We start from the raw sequence: 21,244 nt of genomic DNA, 5'->3' as shown, positions 1-21,244 counted from the left end.
ACACAACTTTCCACCAAGAGAAGGTGTAGAGAGCGACTAGAGTTCAACACAGTCTTCTCTTTTGTCATTCTTTCATTTCTTTTTCTCAAAGCGATCTCTGGAATCTGTCCAATGCAAAGTATGAATGTGTCTATGCTTCTCTTGGCTCTGCATTTCTTTTCATGTCATATCTGTGTGTGCAGGGGCGAGAGTAAGACAACACGATTGTGCATCTGGACACAGAAAGATAAACTGTATGTTTTTATGCACATGCTCAAAAAGTAACGGCGGCCTGTCTGTCTATGTCTGCGCCTGGAAGCCTGAGAGAGCCAGGGAAGCAGTGTGAGGAAATCAGGACAGCAGCTTCAAAGATCTCCTATGATATTATTATCTCCTGTGAGCTTTTGATAAGGCAAAGGGAATACAGCCGTGCGAGGAGGGGCGGACGGCAGGGATGAAGAGGAGACAGACAGAGGGAGACGAGGAGGAAGAGGAGAGGAGTTCAAGTGGACACAGCAGAAGGAGAGTTGGATTTCAATGCCTCTGATCTGTGGGTGAAGCTGGTGTCACATCAGGGGCGTACACATGATGAGGGCGTGTCTCACCTTGCCTCCTGCGACTGCTGATTTTCCTGAAGCAGGTTCCGTCACACAACCTGTTGAGCCGCTGCTGCTTGATCAGCTCCATGATCTCCGGCTGGATCTTCTCCCTCAGCTCCCTGCGGAGAAACACAACGCCGCGTTATTGGTTTAGGAGAATTATCGTAAATTTTGCAAACCGTACCCTCCCACTGTGGCGAGCAGTCAACAACAGTTAGCTACACGACTGCTCCGAGGACGGGAAGTGAATTCCATTACGGTTACCCTAGTTCTCTGGCAGCGAGTAAGATCCATCTGATAGCGAGTGTCAGGAGGGAGCGGAGGAAAAGAAACACACTCGCACACATGGACGCACACATTGAGGGAACACACTCAGAAATGTGTCATACAGCGTCTCAGCAGGCTGATCAGTGGAAATCTGTGCTGCTCCAGCTCCTGATTAGATCTCTCATTTATTCATGCATCTACATGTTTGCGTGTATGTGTGTCTGTGTTGCATATAAATGTGTAGCGCACAACACTAGTCAGCATGAATTATGGATATTATCTACCAGCAGTGCTGCTCCACATCTCGGGTCATTTCTCCTCCAATTTACTTATCATTCTTTTCTCTGCTGGAAATATGCAGGACGACTGCCTGAAATATCCAACAATGAACAAAAGATCCAGATGGGTGCTCAAGTAATTCAACATTACATTAAAAGGACCTTTAAGTAACCATTCCTTAGGATGAGGGTTCTGGAAGAAACGTCCATAACCTCTTAGCTCCTGCAGGAACCTCTGCACAACACAGTGAGCTCCTGCCATAGACTGTTTACTGTCTAAAGATGGATAACAACTGCTCCCCAAAGGCGAAGCCAAAGTGTTTTAATCGCCCCCTAGTGGCCGGATAAAGTATAGCTCATAAATCCCACCTCCTACAAGTTAGTAGATGGGACATGGTCCAGATTAAAAAGTCAAAGGACGTTTAAGGTAGGTCTTATCACGCTGCTGTTCGTCCGAGTGTTCATTTTACTTGCGTGTTTGGTTTTTATTCATAATTTGATTCTATATATAGAGTATGTTCCAGCGAGCTGTTTCCTGTGCTAGAGCTCAGTTCCTTAAAAAGGGTTCTTTAAGAACTCCGGATTTTACTGTTGGTACTAAATGACCCCTTCTGTCTCAAGGGAACTGCTGGAAGAACTGATGCTTCTGCATTAGTCTTCAGTGTCTTCCACTCCGTGTAGATGACTAAATGTCTCAATAATTAGTCAAAGGCTTTTCATTTCTAACAGGAGATTTCCATTTTCAATTTTTCTCTAACTGATGGTCATGATCACATTTTTCTCCTCCACTCCTTCAGTCTCATCCAATCCCCTTCCCTTCTTCTGTCTCGGCGCTCCCCCCCCCCCCCCCCCCCCCCGCTCTGTGCGTTTGCCTCATCGCTGACTCCGGTCATTACATTGATCTGTGGTTGAACATTCACCCTGACATCTAAAGAAACAGGGAGTGGGGAGGGCGTGGCTCATCGCACGAAGGATGGATGTTGATAATCGCTCGACTTTGCCGCCTCACATATCATCGCTCTGACTTTTGGTCTACAGACTTTCAGAGGATCCCGCTGCTCTGTCTTCTTAGTAGCTCCAGTTTCCATTTAAACTAATTCTTCACAGCAGATGCAGAAAGTCACAGACAGATGAATTAAAGGCCTGAGACGTTGCACTGGTAAAAGAAGCTCTCTGGTTGGTATCAGGTGTTAAAGTGAGGAAGGTGGTGAGGCACTAAAACCCATTTAAAACCTTGTGGAAATGTACAGTACCTTAAAAGTACATCAGTAAAACACCGCGGAGCACTCACAGAGACAGGAATCAATAATGAATTAGGTTAAACCACCTTTCCTCCTAATTTTCAGGGGATGCATTAAAATTAAGTCGAGTATTAAAATGTTCTCAATGTGTATTCTCATCTGCGTTTGTTTTTCAGTTAGCAGGATTACGCAAAAACTGCTGCAGGGATTTCCGGAAAACTCGGTGGAAGGAAAGAGTTTGATGCAGATCCCAATCAGGGGGAAACTGACGTATCAATTATATGTTTATAAGCTGTCCAATTAGTGAAATGTGACCATCACAGTTCTCAAAACAAACAAAGTTCAGATTGCACTGCGTTCAATTTAAAAAGATATAAAACATAGAAGAGCAGCAAATCTGATAAATAATCCAGCACATTAAGGAGAACTGATATATGCGAGTGTGGGAAATTTGGTGCAGTTTGATTGAATTTAAGGAGACTATTGGGCCTTGGTGGCATAGTGATGGTGATTTTAGCTTTTGTTGTAAGTAAGTGTCAGTGGGTTAGTGTTTAATTATATTAAAACTAGGGCTGTGAAATGATTAAAATTTTTAATCAAATTAATCACAGGTTTCTATGGATTAATCATGATTAATCACATTACCGATTTTTTCGGAATATTTTTGTGAAAACAAGATTTATGACATTTAACTTTTCTTTTGTGCTGCAACTCAGCAGTTCTTCAGCAGTTATCATTGCTTTTCCATATGGAACATTAATATAATCTTCATCCTAAACAGAATTCGGGTTCCTTAGCCATTGTGTGGTTGAATAAAACTTTTTTTTTTTAAATTAAACAGAAATTATTTGAGCTTCTTAGCCATAGGATGGTTGACATTTTTTATATTTTTTGTCACACAACCATTAACCACACCATGATACAATCTAATGCCTCTAAAGGCCCTCTTAGCTACTCGGTCTTTAGCCAGTTGGTGAGGCAAACTAACTTGTTCAAATTCTCTGACAGTAAAGCTGACCGCTTCTTTTGCACAATGTGTCCTGCGAGTGAGTCTGGTTTGGCGCATTTCACTTGAACGCCCCTCGCCGACCAACACATGCTTCGCGTTGCGGTGGTTAGGCGGGTATTGCTACGGTGAAACGATAACGTCTTCTCGCAGAGTGTGCATATCACCTTGGTTTTACTGAATGTTCGATCTTTGTTTTTTTGGAACACGATCTTCCCGTCCAGAAGGTCCTCAGGTTCATCAGAATTATCCATGTTGTTTGTTTGTTTGAATGGCAGCTGCCGTCTGACTGCATTACGCCGGGTTCACACCGGACGCGGAAGCGACGCCGAAGCGCCGCGCATTACTAATAATATCACATACTTCTGCTGTTATCAGCCTGTAGTAAAATCGGCATTTAATCATTTTTTTCAAGCATATACTTACTTGTTGCTCCAACATTAACTGCAACAGCGTCCCAACATGTGTCTTTTTTGGTGTTGTCTTTATACAACATATGCTGAGAATCAACAACTCAAGTTACTTCTCCACTTCAATTATTAATTTAATGTCATCCATGTTGAAGAACTTCTCCGCTGTTAGCTCCGGTAAATGTCGGGTGTCGAGGGTAAATTACGTATTCTCCACTCAAGCCTATGTGGAGAATACGTAGCCCCCCCCCCCCCTCTCTTTTTTATCTTTATGACTGCTTGTGTGGCTGTAGTGGATTGGCAGAGGGGGACATTTAATAATGTGGTTGGTAAAAGTGGTAAAATTAAAACTCCAAGACAACAGAAGGTGAATACAAAGTATGGGATGCATATTTGATCATTTATATCATATAAAATATGTCATCTATATCGTTTAAAATCATTTTTCAGTGTGTTTCCTGTCGCGATACGCTCGCGTCAAGCGGAAAAAATAGACTCGACGCCGAAACGATCGCTTCACGGCGCTAGGCAGCCGCGGCACAACGCAACGCTTCAGCCTCCGGTGTGTTCAGCGCTGCGGTTTAACATGGGAGTGGATGGGAGCCAGAGGATTGGCGCTGCGCTTACGCCTCGCTTCGGCGTCGCTTCGGCGTCGCTTCGGCGTCCGGTGTGAACCCGGCGTTTAGAGCGGCAACTAGTGCAGAGGCGGCGGAATTGGAAGGTCCTTCTGCGCATGCGTTAAATGCGTTAAAAAAAAAAACCGAATTAATCCTGTAATTTAATCATAACGCGTTAACGCGTTATTTTTCACAGCTCTAATTAAAACACCTCCAACTCGGGCCACAAGGAGTCAAAAGGACCTTTAATATATAATCAGCTCAGAGACACAACTTTGCTCTGAAGCTGTAACGGCTCCTCTTCACCTTCTCCTGATCTCTGAAGCCGTTCCCGACTTTAATTGGCTGCAGAAAATTGGCCGCAATTGTAGCAGGTAATACAGAGTGCCTTTAAATCTGCAGCCTGACATGCTGTGCTCATTAGGCTTACAAGTCATGACTGCTCTGTATTGATTAGAGGAAAATTCCATCCTCGGGTCGTCTCCCACTGCTGAGGAGAGACTCATCGGTCTGTGATGCTCGATGCTTTCCGACAGTGAAATGCTCAAAAGGACTTTTTTCATTTCAGCATCAGATTAGATTTCAATCTGGGTGTCAAAATGATGAATTCAGCTGTACTCTTAATGTATCATAGTTATTAAAGAAAAGATTAAAATTAAGTCATTTAGGGTTATATAGAATACAAATTTGATCATAGATACCAGTTCCCTTCATTTCATCAATATCCAAGAATTATTACCTGGAAAATCTGTGAAAATGTCCAAAAACTTTCTATGTAACTATGTTAAAGAAAATTTAAATATATTCGAATTTGCATCAAAATCGATTAGGTACTTCCCTGACCCATACCACATCCTTTCACAAAGTTTTGTGGAAATCCGTCCAGCAGTTTTTGAGTAATTCTGCTAATTAACAGACAGACAAACCGAGAGGAATAAAAGCGTAACCTCCTGGCGAAGGTACAAATGTACCTTGAATAAAAAACTACATTAGTTTCTTTTTCTTTCTTTTTTTTAACATGTCCACTACTTTCACTTCCTTCTCTTTTGTTCCGCTCTCACTATTGGGAACAATCGACTGCAAAAGTTTGGTCTCTACCCTTTCAGTATTGATTCAATAAGCCCTTGGCTCAGCATTGATTACTTCTCAAAGGGACAAGCTCTTTATGTGCAACAATTTTTCAATAGTGCTTGCTACTCCATTAAATACAGGCAAGACAAAAACAATGTTCCCCATTACAGAGCCTGCATCCATGATCAGTCAGTGAATGATCTATTGCAGTGGCTCTCCATGCTTAATGAGCTGCAGGGCTCTTAATGGAGTATTCACTGGGAATGCCATTTGCAGACAATTTGAATTTAATGCATATTTTCAATCAAGGGAAGAAAAGCACAGGTGCAGCCTGCATTAGGCCGGTAGCTGACATTTGGTGGACAATGAAAAAGATGAAATGACAAGCATATTAATGACCACGTCTCTTTTTGTAAACGCAAATGATGTCCTGGTTTCAGTCTTCAGACCTGATCAGCTGAATGAGAGGGGAAGATGCAAATAAGAGCTGAAATCTCACAAAAACAGTTTCTCCAGCTGTTCAGCAAATGTATTTCATTGTGTTCAGAGAAACTTTTCCTCTAATTTCACAGTTGTGGATTTTACACCATGACCTCAGTCTACTGGCTACTGGTTGGTTGACTCACAGGATCGGGCGGGACTGGAAATCTTCCTGATTCATTCTCTCGGACTGGCGAATCTTCAGGATCTCTGTGTAGCTCAGACTCTGCAGGCGACTCTTGAACTGGTCCAGGGAATTAGGCTTGAGAGTGAGCGCTCGCATGATCTGCTCCCTCACCACCTGCATTACCTGCAGAGGAGAACAGAGACACAGAGGATGAGTTAGAGGAGTCTTTGTATCACGCGGAGATGTTAAAAGCACAGTCATGAAGTTAAAACCCTGTTTATCTATTTTTTGGGGTCTTGGAAGCATAAAAGCTTCTGCTCCGTTCCAGACAGGATTAATGAATTGATTCTGCTTTTTTTTTTTTCAGAACCAGAGCCTTAAGAGGAAAAGAGCAAAGCAGAATAATTCATCAGTGGCTCCTCAACTGTTCGCCCCAGTATCAAGCGTCAGGGAAATGCATGACAGAACTTTCCTATAATACCCCGGCGAGCTAATACCATTAGTCTGGCTGCAGAAGCACGACATGAGCGATGTTCCAAGTCATCAATCCCACTCAAGGGCTCTTTGTGATCAACGGAGTTAACAATACAATGAGAAAGCGCTCCGCAACAACAGATAAAACACATCATGCGTATCCAGATCAATTAGCCCGGTGCATATGCATTACAGTCATGAGGTAATTAAAGTCTACACTCTCCCCAGTTGGACACTCTCTCTCACACAAACACACACACACACACACAAACTAAGAGGATAGAAATGATTGACTATATCGATCCTGCCAATTAACACAGACCATAAACTGCAAAGTGCATCATCTTACACTGAACCAGATAAAATACGAATTAAATTAGAAATCAGTGAAAAAATATGAAAAATTACACATTTTCTGTCATTTGAAGCATCAGTTAGCACCGAGCAGCTTCTCCAGTTAAGTAGAAATGGATATTGAGGTGTAATAAATTGTGACTTTCTTTCACCCTGAATGAGACCAGAAACCTGGGACCAAACAAATCAATGGTCCAGACAAAAAGCTAATTAAACTTATAACCTCCACCAAGGACGTTATGTCCCAACTTTTTTGACATGGCGAAATAGTTTTTTTTTTTTTAAGAAGTGAAATGGAATGAAAGCCTGCTTTGATATACTTTACATCAGCACCTCATTGATTTTAAAGTTATTAAAGGAGTGATTCTTTATATTTATGCGGGCACAAGAAAATAAAAGAACCACTCACACTTCAGCATGTGTAATAACTCCTGACCTTATATCTGCAATGACAGCTGCTCCCATTTAGCACTGGACTCTGACAAGTGATTTGCATTTTGCATTGTCACCACAGGACAAATATAACTAGGACAGATTCTTTATTTGTGAGGGTATCCGATTCAACTCACAAGAGACTTGACTGAGAGCGGACGTGCTTCAAACAAACCAAAAACAGCCCCTGAAAACTGCGGTTTTCTTGTAAAGAACTGGGGCCAGTTTACAGAGCTTGGGCTGAAGAGAGCCTGTAAATCCTGCAAACATTATATCTGATATTTGCCTATAAGAATAAAGTTGACCTGGCTTGTTCACATTTCTTTTGTCGAGCCGAGCGCTGGCGCTGCAGTGGCTGCAGACCGGGTGGTGGCAGACGTGACGAGCAGCCCTGACAGTGGATCAGCCTTGTTAGCGGCTGCCTCTGGGCCTGCGAATGCTGATTCACTGGATGAGATGATACTGAGGTGACAGAAAGAAATAGACCGCCGCCCCCCCCCCCCCCCCCCCCCGTTCCCTCTAAGTTTGCTCTCTTGAATTTTCTCCTCTCTCTGCATGCCTTGTTGATCAAATGCCCAAAGACCTGCAAGTATTTCCAGCCTCCGCAAACTCACTCTCTCTCACAGTTCAATGACTATTTTATTAAGAGACAACAAGGATGTGTTTCATGTTTGTCTATTTACACATGAGCAGAAAACTTCCCTTATAATTGGTCTGTTCTCCTGTACAATTCAGTTTCATCTCCTCAGCTTTTACAAACGTGCCAAAACCCAGTGAGCAAAGATCCCAAATAAAGTCTTATGTAATATATGTGTGTGTGTGTGTTTGCTGCAAGATGATTACTCATCAACTCGCAAACCTCTGGACACTCACAAGTCAGACTAAAGCCAGAGGCTGAGAGCATTAAAGATAGAAGCATCTGAAAATGAAACATCTCCAGCAAGGATCTGATTATGCCTGAGGTTATAAAGAAGAATAAGGCAATTTTCACAAAAGATTTAATTGAATCAAGGGATTAGCTTTAGACACGCAAATATGTTCAAAACCAGCAATCAAAGTGTATTTTATTTAAACAAATTTGACATTTGATCTTGGAAAATAAACACATGGTCAAACTAGAAGTGCTCATAAAGTACAAGGACCAAGAATTCCTTTTATGTCAATCAACTGCAACATAGATATCAATTCGCTAAACACAAAACACCCTCGTTTGAAAAGTTCTTCCTTGGCCCATGTACGACCCTTCCACAAAGTTTCGTGGAAATCCAATTTCTGAGTAATCCTGCGGACAAACCAGCAAACCAAACCAGCGGAAAACATTACGTTGATATACTTACAAAGCTCAGACACAGAACCAGACCAGTGCACATAATGTCTTCTCTATTCTGATCCCCATCACAAAGGTATTAAGGCTGATACAGAACATTAGGGACTGAGCACCAATGCGGATCAGGATTTCAGTTCAGAAGCACTTTTCTGTTCTGACATAAAGTCTCTGAAAGCAGATGTTTAACCTCATTATCATTCTCCGAAACAACCCTGATAGCATCGTAGAAGACATAATGAGATACAAAGACATGAGACGAGGGGGGGGAAGGAGGGATGTCCACCACTGCTGCAGTTTAACGTCTGACGAGTCAATCAGAGAAAAAGCAGAATCATTTATAATTTCTTCATCAAGACGATCCCTTTTACTTTGTTCCTACACTCACAGACCTTCCTCATGTTTCAGCAGCACAACAAGGTAAGAACACAGCCTCTAGAGGGTGTGGGTCAACACTTTCCCTCCCTACCGGTCCAGACTTGCTCTGGGTCGAGTGGCCCGAGACTCTGAGGTGAGATGCAGGCTTGTTGAAGCTGGTAATGAGAAGGAGGAGTTTGCTTTTCTCTCGTTGTCGACATGTAATGACCCGGTCAAATTCTAAATATTCAGTCGAGAAGCAAATCATTCAGACAGTCTGACATGGATTGTGTCGTACTCCAGCAGAGGGCGCTCACTATCGGCCTGACCTATTGTGTGCCCGCTTGACTTAAAGGTTCAGTTTGTAAAATTGAGTGACATCTAGAGGTGAAGTTGCATATTGCAGCTTAATACCCCTCACCTCACCCTCCCCTTCAAAACATGAAGGAGAACCTGTGGTAACCTTCAGTTGTTATAAAACTCAAAATAGTGTTTAGTTTGTCCAGTTTGGGCTACTCTTAAAAACATGGCAGCCTCCACAGAGAGGACCTGCTCCAGATGTACAGATAAAGTATTTAAATATAAAGGGCCCATTCTAAAAACTAGATCCCTCTCACCTAAATCCTACAGGAGGAAGGGGTGTATTCAAATATAATAGAGCGAATTAAGAGTCATGTCAATTCGTTCAAACTTTTTTTGGTAAATACTGATAGCCCTCATACAGACAGACATCCATTCCCTCCTCAGCTGTAACGACTAGGGACATATTTATCTAGACGCTCACCGCTGACTCTATGCAAGGCCGTTTCCTGTCCTCTGTCCGTGTCTGCGCCTTACTGGATCCTCTAAGTCATATTTTTCATGGTGAGAAACAGGTGTCCGCCTAGCAGCAGATTTACAACCCCCCGGGGACTGAACTTTCAGCCGCGGCCTCCCCGAGCTCCTGCTCCTGCTCCTCCCCCCGAGCTGAAAAACGTCCAGACGAATGGAAGAAGCCGCGGCTCGCAATCCAGCTGGGAGAGATTCATCACTCCTGTCCCGTCCACCACTTTTAATCACAGCTTCACCCAGTCACCGATCATAAATTTTCACACACACATCCCCTCGCTTACAATCCTGATAATTAAGCCTCAAATCAATTTAGTTTCCCATTAAGATTACAAATGGTCTGTCAGAGCATCCCGAAGGAGCATTATTCCCTTAAGAAGCCATTTAAAAATCATACGGCACTAAAAACAAGGGATGAGCCTAGACGACCTCAGTTTTCCCTGTAACGTGGCTCAGATTGTAAACAACAACAAACGCTCTACCGTTTAAAAAAGGCAGCTCTCTCATTGGTCACCTGCAGTTTCACTCCCAGCCGGATCCTGGTCTCCGGAGAGCGACTGACGCTCAGCCCCGGTGTTTCAGCGGAGGCCGTCCCGTGGGAATGTTCATTAATATGCCTTGTTTGCACTCATGTCTCTGGCAGGAACACAATCCTGTTGGCCCATGTGGCTGCACTCATGCTAATTAACACTGCGAATATTCATCACATTTAAAACGAACACATGGTCCTTTCACGGCGGGGGGGGGGGGGGGCAGTGGAGGGGGCCATTATGAATATTTTATCCTAGTCCGTCTTTTTCATGTGCTGATTGCTCAGAGAGCACCTTGGCCGAGGTGAGATGTCGTCAGCGCCGGAACAAACTTTCTCTCTCCCTCTCAGGATAAATCTAGGTTCCGGTTTGCCCCGGCGTCACCTTAGCCACTCTCCGAATGATCTATGTGAACAACTCTTTGTCTTGTGCTCTTCTCGTTGATCCGAGATTGATCGCTTCTATCTTGTCCACCTTTTATTTCTGCCTCTTTCCCGCGCACGCTCCCTAATCTCTCCCAGACAACTGGCCATCATTCTTTCTTGCAGGCCCTTCGCAGGGGGAAGTTAGGAGGCAGAGCGAGTGTCGGAAAAAGTAATTAAAACGCTGTCCCACGAGCCATCTAGTGCATGTAATGAAGAGATGGCCGCACCTACTCGTCAGACACACTCCCTCATCCTCCTCTTCCTTTCACTTTCTCCTCAAACGGGACAGCCGGGCAGTTCCTTTCTCCTGGCGTCGCCTTACCATCCATCATTGACAACGTGTCAGCCATAACAAATTGCCGTGCCCTTCTCGGCGACCAATCGACTGTCGCCACCGCTCCATTTACCTAAGAGGATGGTAATGACATCATTTACCAGCTGCCAGTCAAACGCTCGTCTGCCACTCAAAAGCCAGCCGGCGAAATCTGGGGACTGTGCTGCAGAGGATCTTTGGTGGGTAAATGATAAGGCTGTAATCACAGAGTAATGACTTTGCTGATATTCGCTGAAAGCAATCAAAAAGTCAATCTCACGTGGTGATGATGGGTGTGTCGTCGAAGTGAGTATAGACAAAACAAGCCTGCTTGCAGACATGGAAAAATAACACACATAAGCCCCCCACACACACACACACACACACACACTCGTGTCCGAGGCCTCCTTTTTCCAACATCCAGACAAAAGGAAACTGCAGGGAATCCATTTCTACGCTATTGAAATGGTAATTGTATGTTCCCTCCTCGCTACACAATGTCCCATATTGAATTAATAATTATCTTCTTTAAATCTGATGTCATTAAAAATAAAACAATACCACGGCGATGGACAGGAAATCACAACTGTGTCTTATCACGCTGCACAGAGTGAGACGAGGCTGCTACGTGCTGTATTAAAAGAAGAAAAAAAGAGACAAATTGGCTGTTGGAGATTTATGACTTCACCTGTAAGTTGCTATTAAAGCCGTCGAATTAACAAACAACTGGGATTTCAACCTCGGGTACAGCGTTGTCGACTCGAGATCAAATCCAGTATTTAGTTAAAAGGGACTCAAAAGCTATGGAGACACAATGTATCAGTTCCTTCTGGTTTTCTTTTTCGTGACACTAATCTATTCCAACAATGCCAACTGTGCTGGTTTGTGCCATCCATCACCCCCTGGTCTGTGCAAGAGGAACGTGTGAGGAGGCACAATAAGAAGCAGAGCTCCGTCTGACAGGCGATAGACACACACACACACACACACACACACACACACACACACACACACACACACACACACACACACACACACACACACACACACACACACACACACACACACACACACACACACACACACACACACACAGCGGCCTGGCTTTGGTCACAACACAGCGTCGTGCTTCAAACGCTTCCCACTGGTTTGGACAACAACAACAACAAAAAGCTTGAGCTGGAACAACAGCGCGACCTGCTGCTGTGCATGTCAGCCGGCGTGGGCGTCATAGATGTGATGGTTACGAAAAAAGAATCTCAGATGAGATGACGTCAAACCAACGACATGGAGGGAAATATCATTGTAGATGGTGACATAAGCCTTTAGCAAAACATCTATATGGATCAGTATAGTGTAGAAAATAAGTTTTTTCTTTCTTCAGTATCACTGAGACGATTAGTTTATTAGGTAGATCCAAACCGGGACGAGCTGGAGCCAATCCCAGTGGACATTGGGCGGGGGGGAACACATCGTTTCAGTTGTTGAAGCCATTTTGTTGGATCCACTCAATCTTTCTAGACCTCCAGTTTCCTCAGCTCACTTCATTTTCAGTTTTACAGGGCTTGTTCAGCCTGGAGCTAAAGCTGTCGCCCTCTTTCCCTCCATAATCAATATTCACATTCAAATTCAAACCTATGGTCATTCTAGAGTCAAAAATAAACCCGACATCAATCTTATGACTGTGGGAGGAAGCCGAACTTCCTGTAGAAAACAACACACAAAAAGGCCTCAAGGAACCAGGAACCTTCTCGCTGTGAAGAGTCAGTGTCTAGTAACCTATTTACATCTGGCTTTTATCTGCAATGGAAATGGTCAAATGACTCCGCAGTAAGCACGGCTCCGACCGGCAGCGACTGAAACATGACACCTAGGTGAACACGATAATTTGGCAAGGCAGTGAGGCGAGAGAGTGCCTCCGTTTTCCGTGCGTTCCTGCCGTCGAACCAGCATTCTGCCCGTGTAATTCCATGTCAAATATGTTTAAGCCTGGTTGATGTGCATATTGATGTTCATGCCGAGTACAAAGAAGGTGAAGAACCGCGAATTCTGCACAACAGCCAGATTCCCAGATTTACATTCAGTATATTCAGCTTTCGTACGTTAAGACTCCTTTGACAACGCTGTCATGGCTCAGCGTTGAGTCGGCTAAGAGCAATTGGTGAGGCGCCACTTTCATCCATTAAAATTTCAATTATGTATCTATCCTCCACAGCTCTGACGTAAGGAGTCCCTGTATCTGGATATTTCAATTAAATAGAATAGAGCGGTGAGGGGGTGAATGTAACTAAGAAAGTGCTGTGAAAAGCAGCTCTTCTCTCTCAGAGTGAAAGCCTCGGGGACCTGCTAAACAGCCTCAGTGCGCTACAAAGAACAGCACACACTGCACTGTAGGCAAGCAGGATACACACGCACTCAATGTACATACTCATCCTTCAAATACACTAATTTCTTCTTCTTATGCCTGCATTATGCAGAGTGAACGGGCGCCAACACACACACACACACACACCAAACAAAACTACTATTGACTATTCCATGTAAATTCCCAGATACACACACAAATCCCATCTGGAGATTCCTTCCATCAATCGTCTTCGCTCTGCATGAGTGATGCAGATCGATGCCAGCTGTTGCTGCTAAGTGTTGTTGTTGCCACACTTGGAGAGGTAGCACCGCACGGCCAAGCAAAATGTCACAGGAGCTCCTTCCCACAGCAACCCGCTCCACCTGAGGTGCAGTGCGGGCCTGTATGGAAGACCGGAGTGCAAAGCCACCTGGGAAATCTCCATTTAGGGTGAGCCTATCACGGCCCGCTGATTAAAGCCAAGTGGTGACCTTGGTTTGTGCAAAGCAGCAATTTAACGGCTGTTTTATTGTGACACAGTTGTTGCAGCGGGAAAAGAAAGAACATTCTATATTAATTGTCTCGGGAGGAATGAGCAAATTGGTTCTGATTAATCATCTATTCAAGGGCATCAAAACAGGTATTATTACATTATATGAAATAACTCATCAAGGAGCAGCAGCATCTTGGTGGTTTCAGATGGTGCAGCAGCCTGGTGGTAGAAAAATTATCTGAGGAGTCACTTTTTAATGCATTTTTATATGTGTTTCAAGTTGCCCTGGGAAACTAATTCATTCGGGTTCTCCATAAAAAATGCAAACATCATCCATTTAGGTCAGTTGCAGCTAAAGTGCAAGTTTGACATAGCATAGCGCGAGGCCATTCTGCTTCTACAGAGAGCTGCGGCATTTACCAGCAGGTTTTGCTGCAAATACATTGATTCTCACAGCGTGCAGTGGGACTCAGGGATTGTTCTGTCTGAGCCAACTGGGACTTGAGTAAGAATCTCAAACTATAGAATATCAAGCAGGACGAGGAAACCAGATAAAAGGAACAATACGTCTTCACTAATACTTCAGATTATTTATTCCAGTGCACGCCTCAGCATCCTACATTGTTAGCAGTTTTGCTAAATGATGTGTAAATCTTGATTCTGCAATCCATTTGCTCTAAAGTGTTAATGGCATATAGACTTTGGGTCCATGGCCAATATTTGGGGGCTTCCAGTGTAAACAGATATCCAGGCCAAGACTCTGTCTTCCGTTCACTGTACACTGTTTACTGTCCAACTAGTTTCTTTAATCACACTGGTCGAATATTTCTCCACACAAAACACAAACAGAGATTTAGGTCCAGGCGACATTTTGACTAGTCTCTATTAAGAGCTGTCAATGGCTGATAGACGATGCATTTCAGTCAATCTGCTCCAACTCATTTGCTCTCCAAACAAAGGTACCTGCGGGCAACCAAAGCCTGCTCAAACACGATTAGTCAAACTGAAAACAGAAACCAGGGTTCATGTGAGTGTGACTTTGATGCAGCATTCCTCTTGTTTTCGTTGTTGGTAGAACAAGTTCTGACTAATATACATGTGTGTTTGTCTCCCTTCCTGACATGCACCATTACCCAAACTCAAATATACATCCAAAACAGATTATTGTATCAAACCATTTCCCAGCATGCATCCACAATAGGTCCCACCCACACACAAGAGCCTTTGTGGAGACAAAAGAGTCTAAATACATATTGTGAACTGTGCAAAACGCGCACACACCATGCATACAAACGCCTTCATAAAATGCCTGCTTATTTATAAACAAAGAAACAGACCTAGAATAATTAAAAGATAGACAAATAACTCAATTAAAACAAGAAAATTAGACCTTACTCGTCTTTCCCCTGCTGATTTCTAGGGAGCTGCTGTGGCGATGAGAAAACAGCATCATTATCTTGATCCACAACAAAAGCAAAATGTTAGCTCTGCATCTCTGCTCGTGCGACTCTGATGGTTTGACGCTAATGGCTGACGATCTCCCTGGTCTGATTAGTAAGCGTGGCTTTGCTGTTGTCAGTGTGAGTGGGCCAACGCTGCCTGAGATCACAGATCCCCCCTTTAGGGCACACACAGAAACACACACTCATGAAAAACCCAAAGAGGTCCCTGCACAGACACAAAGCTTGGCATCCACCCCTCTGCTCTTGCTAAACACTTGCATGCAAACAACATACAGGCAAAAACAACACACACGTGGAACATGTGCATGCTCCCACAGTGCCGATACACATGTGTAGAAACACAACAAGGTTTTGCTTTATGTGGAAACATAAAGCAAAACCTTGTTGAGGGAGTGGGAGGGTGAGGCAGCCAGGCAGAGAGATATAAATAGCCTGTCTGAATTCAACAAAAGAGGTGGAGGGGGGTCGAGAGACACGGGTGAGGAGGTGGAAAGAGAGAGAGAGAGAGCAGGAGGGAGAAAGAGAGAGACAAAAAAGGCGAGATATAATGGACTGTGGGGATGGGAAGAGGTGTACAAAGATCTGGGCAGTGGGAGAGGTACATAAAACCAATATGGAATAAAAACAAAAGCTGCAGGTCTCCAGGAGAGGAGAGGAGAGGGGGATGGTGAACGGAGTCCTGATACGTGTCATACATTTGCCTTCCCATGCAAAGCACGCCAGCAGCCGTCACGGTTGTTGGCATATGGCGACATGTGCAGCGCTTTCACCAACTGTCCTTAGCTGCTTCCTGGAATCCAACCAGCGGCGTCCACCCAAAAAACCCTTTTGGCACCCGCTTGCATTCGTTTTTGTCACATCACTTGCGACTGGACGCACCAGCACCCATTTCATTAATCATGTATGCGTGCATGTTAACCTTCTGGCAAAGTGGGAGAACGGCCCAGATGCTAAAGAGCAGCGCTGGAAATCATTTGCATTAAGTTTCCTTAATTGATTTGCAGAGAACGGCCTTGAGGTTTGATGAGAGGGACACACAGCTTCAGTTCTGAGAATTACCCCGTTAATAATCCCACATGGGACAGGTTAGTCTTCAACATGGCTGAACAAAGCAGATTATCTACTCTCCTCTGTTTCACCCTAGTCTGAGCAAAAATGTCAAACACCAATAAAAAAAAGCGTTTACTTTACATGAGTACTTGTCTTATTTATCTGAAGTGCTCATCCAGAGAGACTAGCAAGATTCAAGGGTTCTTGCTTTTTTTTACAGGACACGTGAATGGAAACAACAGGCTCACCATTTGGGGGACACTCATTGAAGTGTGACCTCACCCCTCAGCTCTGAGCTTAACTCCACTACTCCATAATAGAGGTGAAGATCTTATCCCCTCCAGAATCCCCTGGAGCAGGCATTAGTGTGGTGGAGGACCATGGAGGTCCCGATGCGCACCACTTTAAGCCATCAGCTGCAGGCCCAGTTATGCCTGAAGACGGAGCTCCAGGACCCGAGCATGTTGCCTCATGAAAAATGCAGATTGCAAAAGAAGAAGAGGGGACCCTATCAAGGGACATGCTGCCATCTGCAACCATTGCTGGGGTATGAGGGTCTGAGGGAGGAGGACACAGTCCGGTGGAGCTGCTACAGCCGTCAAATGCACAGGTGGGAACCATTGCACCATAGATGACTTTTGATCAGGAAGAAGTATATTTGAAAATGAGCGTGATAGGGTTAGTACTGAGGAGGTTTACAGCGTAAGAAAGTCCCCTTGCTTTGGCCTCGCAGTTTCAGAAGGATTTTAAATATTAGGGGCTGCGTTGATCCATTTCCACCCCATGACATGCAAGAACTCAATATGAGCACCAGCGTTGAAGCGTATCATCACAGTACAGTCACCTAATTTGGGTTTCGGCTCAAAAGACATTTTTGAGAAATAGGCTCGTTCACTTTCTTGTTGAGAACGAGGAGACTGATATCACCTCATTCAGTATCTATTCATCTCTTCAATATGAAGCTGAATCCAAAAGAATGAAAGCAGCTAGCCTGGCCCTGACCCGGGCAAAACTACTGTGAATCACTTTCGGAAATGTTTTTGCGAGAAAAAAACAAACAAAAAGAGGAAGAGTAGATATCAAATTTTAATGTGAACTTTAAAAATGCTGGTAGGAGGTTTATTTCCTCACCTGCTTTTTTCTCCTCTTATATTTATGCTAAGCTACGCTAACATTCACTTGGCTGCACTTTCCTATCGAATGAACATAAACAATGTGTGAGTAGTGTTCAACTTCTGAACTAAATCACCACCAAAAAAACTATTATACATTCAATGTGTTATTCTTTTACTAGCTCAACCAACAAGGTTATGTTTCCACCCAAGTTCAATGGTTTGCATTTTGGTTTGTTTGTAAACAAGATAACATAAAAACAAATTGGTTCAGGAAGGAGCCCATTTAATCTTGATCAAGAAATTTCTTTTCAACATTCTCGTTAACTTCTAAGGAAATAATTCATGGTCTTGGCAATGATAATAATGCATTTGACTCTGTGCAAGTTCTAGATTGTTAATTTGTATTTGTTTATAATTTGTCAGTAAATACTGAAAGACCACAACGATTCTCAAAACTCAGATTGCACTGTGTTCAATTCGAATTGATAGAAAACATAGAAAAGCAGCTTCATAAATATTAAAGAATTCATCAATAATCAAAACAAATAAACTGAAGAATTCAGCACATGTTAAAATAGAAGGTTACCTGGTAAAAGAGTATAAAGGACACTGGCTGGATATTGATATACAGTGAATTGACCAAAACAAATGAAATCAGGTACTGGCAGGATTTCACAGAGTCCTGTTGTACAGTGTGGAGCTGACCTCACTCTAATCCTGTGTCAGACCCCTTTGGCTAAAACACTGGTTGAAGCTCATCCAGGGCTTGCACGCACATGTGCACGCATGCACAGACACACACACACACACACACACACACACACACACACACACACACACACACACACACACACACACACACACACACACACACACACACACACACACACACACACACACACACACACACACACACACACACACACACACACACACACACACACACACACAGTGTGGAGTGTAGAAGAGCCGTAGCAGTGGCATTGAATTCCTCTGGTGACAAATGGTGGGTGTTGGTGATGTGAAGTAATCCCATTCACAACAACAAAGCCCAACCCCCCACCACACACACACACAAGCACACACACAGATTGTACACTGGAGTACAGATGATGCCTGTGTGTGATGGGGGTAGGTGAACAGAGGATGTGTGTATGCATGCATGTAGTTGTGGGGGTAATCTAGCAGATTATGCGTGTGTGCGTGCATGTGTGTGTTAATGAAAGGACTGGGATGGGGATCCTTGTCTAACCTGCTTACGCCTCGTCGAGTCTGCATGGCCCCATCTGTCCCTTCCCTTTCTCTTCCGCTCTCCTCCAGTCTCATCCTCTCCATCTCTCCCTACCTTTTTCATCCTCACTCCATCCTCTCCTGCAGCCAGGCAACAACACAAGGGCTCCCCTCTTCCTCCCTTACTACCACAGACCCTCGCTCCATCCACCCAAGCCCCTCGAAAACCACTCTCTCCTTCTCATACTCATTTTCCATTCTTGGTACTTACACGTCACCTCCATGTTTCCCAGTGTGGTGTGATACTCTCCACAGTGACTGATGAATCCTCGTGCTTTGGCCAGAGAAGGAGTGTCCAGTGCTCGATGGGAGACAGGGATGGCTGGAAGGATGGATGGAGGGAGCAGATGGCTCCTTGGAGGAGCGGTGCAAATTATTGTGGGCAGTTAGCGTCAGTGTTAGCCACAATAAGGGAAGAGCCGTCTGTCAACACAGTTTGTGCACCTCTTCCTTTAGTCTCCTCTCTTCTTTCCTGGCTTGGTTGTTTGCTCCTTCAGTTTTCCTGCTTGAGTCTTTCTTTCAGCGTATTGTTTTCAAATGAAAACACTCCTCGCTTCTTCTCAGACAAACTCTTCTTATCTACCCTACACTACGATATTTCTGTCTGCCTCCCTCCCTCCCCCTGTGACTCTAAGAGCATCAGCCAGGCTGCTCAGCCTCTCTTATGTTGATCTCCGGGCTTATGCCCTGATTGGACACACGCCATGATCAGAGACGCCAATGGTGGTGCAGCAAGTGGATCACATGATTAGTGTGTGCATATGTGTGGGAGAGAGAGGTTTAGATGGAGGGGGAGGAGGGAAGGATGACAGAAGAGGTGGAGAAGAAGGAGGAGGGGTATTTTGAGTGGCTGTAAGCCGCTACATTGTTTTTTTTTGAGAGAGAGAGAGAGAGAGAGAGAGAGAAAAAGAGAGAGAGAGACAGAGATAGAGAGAGAGAGAGAGAGAGAGAGAGAGAGAGAGAGAGAGAGAGATATGAAGGTTTCCGTTTTCTTCCTGTGGGGAGGAAGAGGAGGAGGAGAAGCTCTCGGCGCAGATGTTTGGATGAAGAGACAGGCAGCCGTACAAGACGAGCCTCTGATAGACTGATGTGCACGTAAACCCGAGCGTGCCCACATGCTGCGGAGAGGCGGCTCCATCACAGAGAAACAGAACCGGAGTGTGGTGCGGCGAGGCAGCGGTAATTGGACAGGAGTTGCTATGGAAACAGGGGAAACGGTTGCTTGACGGCCGGCATTGTGCCCTGGGAGCATCACACTTGCCTCCATTAAACACACACTCGTACAGTATACAAATTGTATACAAACAGCACACACAAAAACACAGAAACAAACACAAACACCCCTCGTTCTTTACAACCATGTGTTTTACTAAACACATTTAGGAAACAAAAAGGACAGAGTGTATGGTGGCTTTACCAGTGTGTGTGTGTGTGTGTGTGTGTGTGTGTGTGTGTGTGTGTAGGCTTAAGAGCTTCATTGTTTGAGATGCATTTAAGCCTTGGTCAAAATGACAATGTTGTCATGTTAAGACTTGGTGTGTGTGTGTGCGCGTGTCTTTGTGTACATACAAGGCCGATGTTCAGTCAGCCGTGAAGAGCCAGCCAATGAGAAAGCCATCGGCGTCTTAGAAGTGTGCACACGCGGGGCCGCGTCACGTTGTGCACACCCAAACATTAATACAAGCTGAACAAGGTCTTTGAGTATTCCACACCTCAGAGGAGCTCTGTGCTTTTTGGATCTGGCAGCGACCGCAGGAAAATCACAGCCGTGCACTATCTGCATTTTGAAGTGGACGGCCTGAGAATTATCCTTGACACAGCTCATTATCCTCCCACACATCTTAAATGAGGATATATCCTCATTTACTGAATGCACAGGCACTCAATGGCAACACACATAATAGCTCCAGAGCAGACTAGTCCTTTCACAGCGCAGCCAGAATCCCTTTGATAAAAAAGATAAATCTGTCACATTGTGCTGTTGACATTTCTCTGTCGAGCTGAATGTTAATGCAGAGAAAAATCTCTCAAGATCGTGAGTGTTTAAAAAAACTGAAGCATATTTGTGCAAACTATCTTTTCCCGCTGGTGATTAACAAACTCTTGAAGACCAAGGCCTCGTCTACACCACTGCTGATATGTCTTTGAACAGATATTTTGCCACCCACGTTTAAATAAGAAATCTCTGTCCTCATGACCTTCGATTCAAAATATCTCCATCCACACGAGAACCCAAAAAACTTAGACTAACGCCCGAACAAGCATGGTGGGCCAGTAGGTGGCGCTAAAGACTACATCAACGATCCATCAAATACCACAATGTAGTAGGAGTAATATTGGGCAGGGATTTAGCTGTAAACTTAGAATTAGACTT

At 44.2% G+C, this 21,244-nt stretch overlaps 1 protein-coding gene across 2 annotated transcripts in view; it reads right to left on the bottom strand.

Annotated features, from left to right (window-relative positions):
* Positions 1–21,244, bottom strand: part of elmo1 (engulfment and cell motility 1 (ced-12 homolog, C. elegans)) — a 107,932-nt gene that overhangs the window by 9,047 nt on the left and 77,641 nt on the right. For both annotated transcript variants that reach the window (XM_053446131.1, XM_053446130.1), the window contains exons 17-18: positions 6,095–6,258; positions 585–697 (exon numbers count right to left, since the gene is read on the bottom strand). In XM_053446131.1, coding sequence (XP_053302106.1) covers positions 585–697; positions 6,095–6,258 — 277 coding nt within the window. The remainder of the gene's footprint in view (positions 1–584; positions 698–6,094; positions 6,259–21,244) is intronic.

The sequence above is a fragment of the Pleuronectes platessa genome, chromosome 18, assembly GCF_947347685.1.
Source record: "Pleuronectes platessa chromosome 18, fPlePla1.1, whole genome shotgun sequence".
Classification (NCBI taxonomy): Eukaryota; Metazoa; Chordata; class Actinopteri; order Pleuronectiformes; family Pleuronectidae; genus Pleuronectes; species Pleuronectes platessa.
This window is presented reverse-complemented; position numbering and strand designations above follow the sequence as displayed.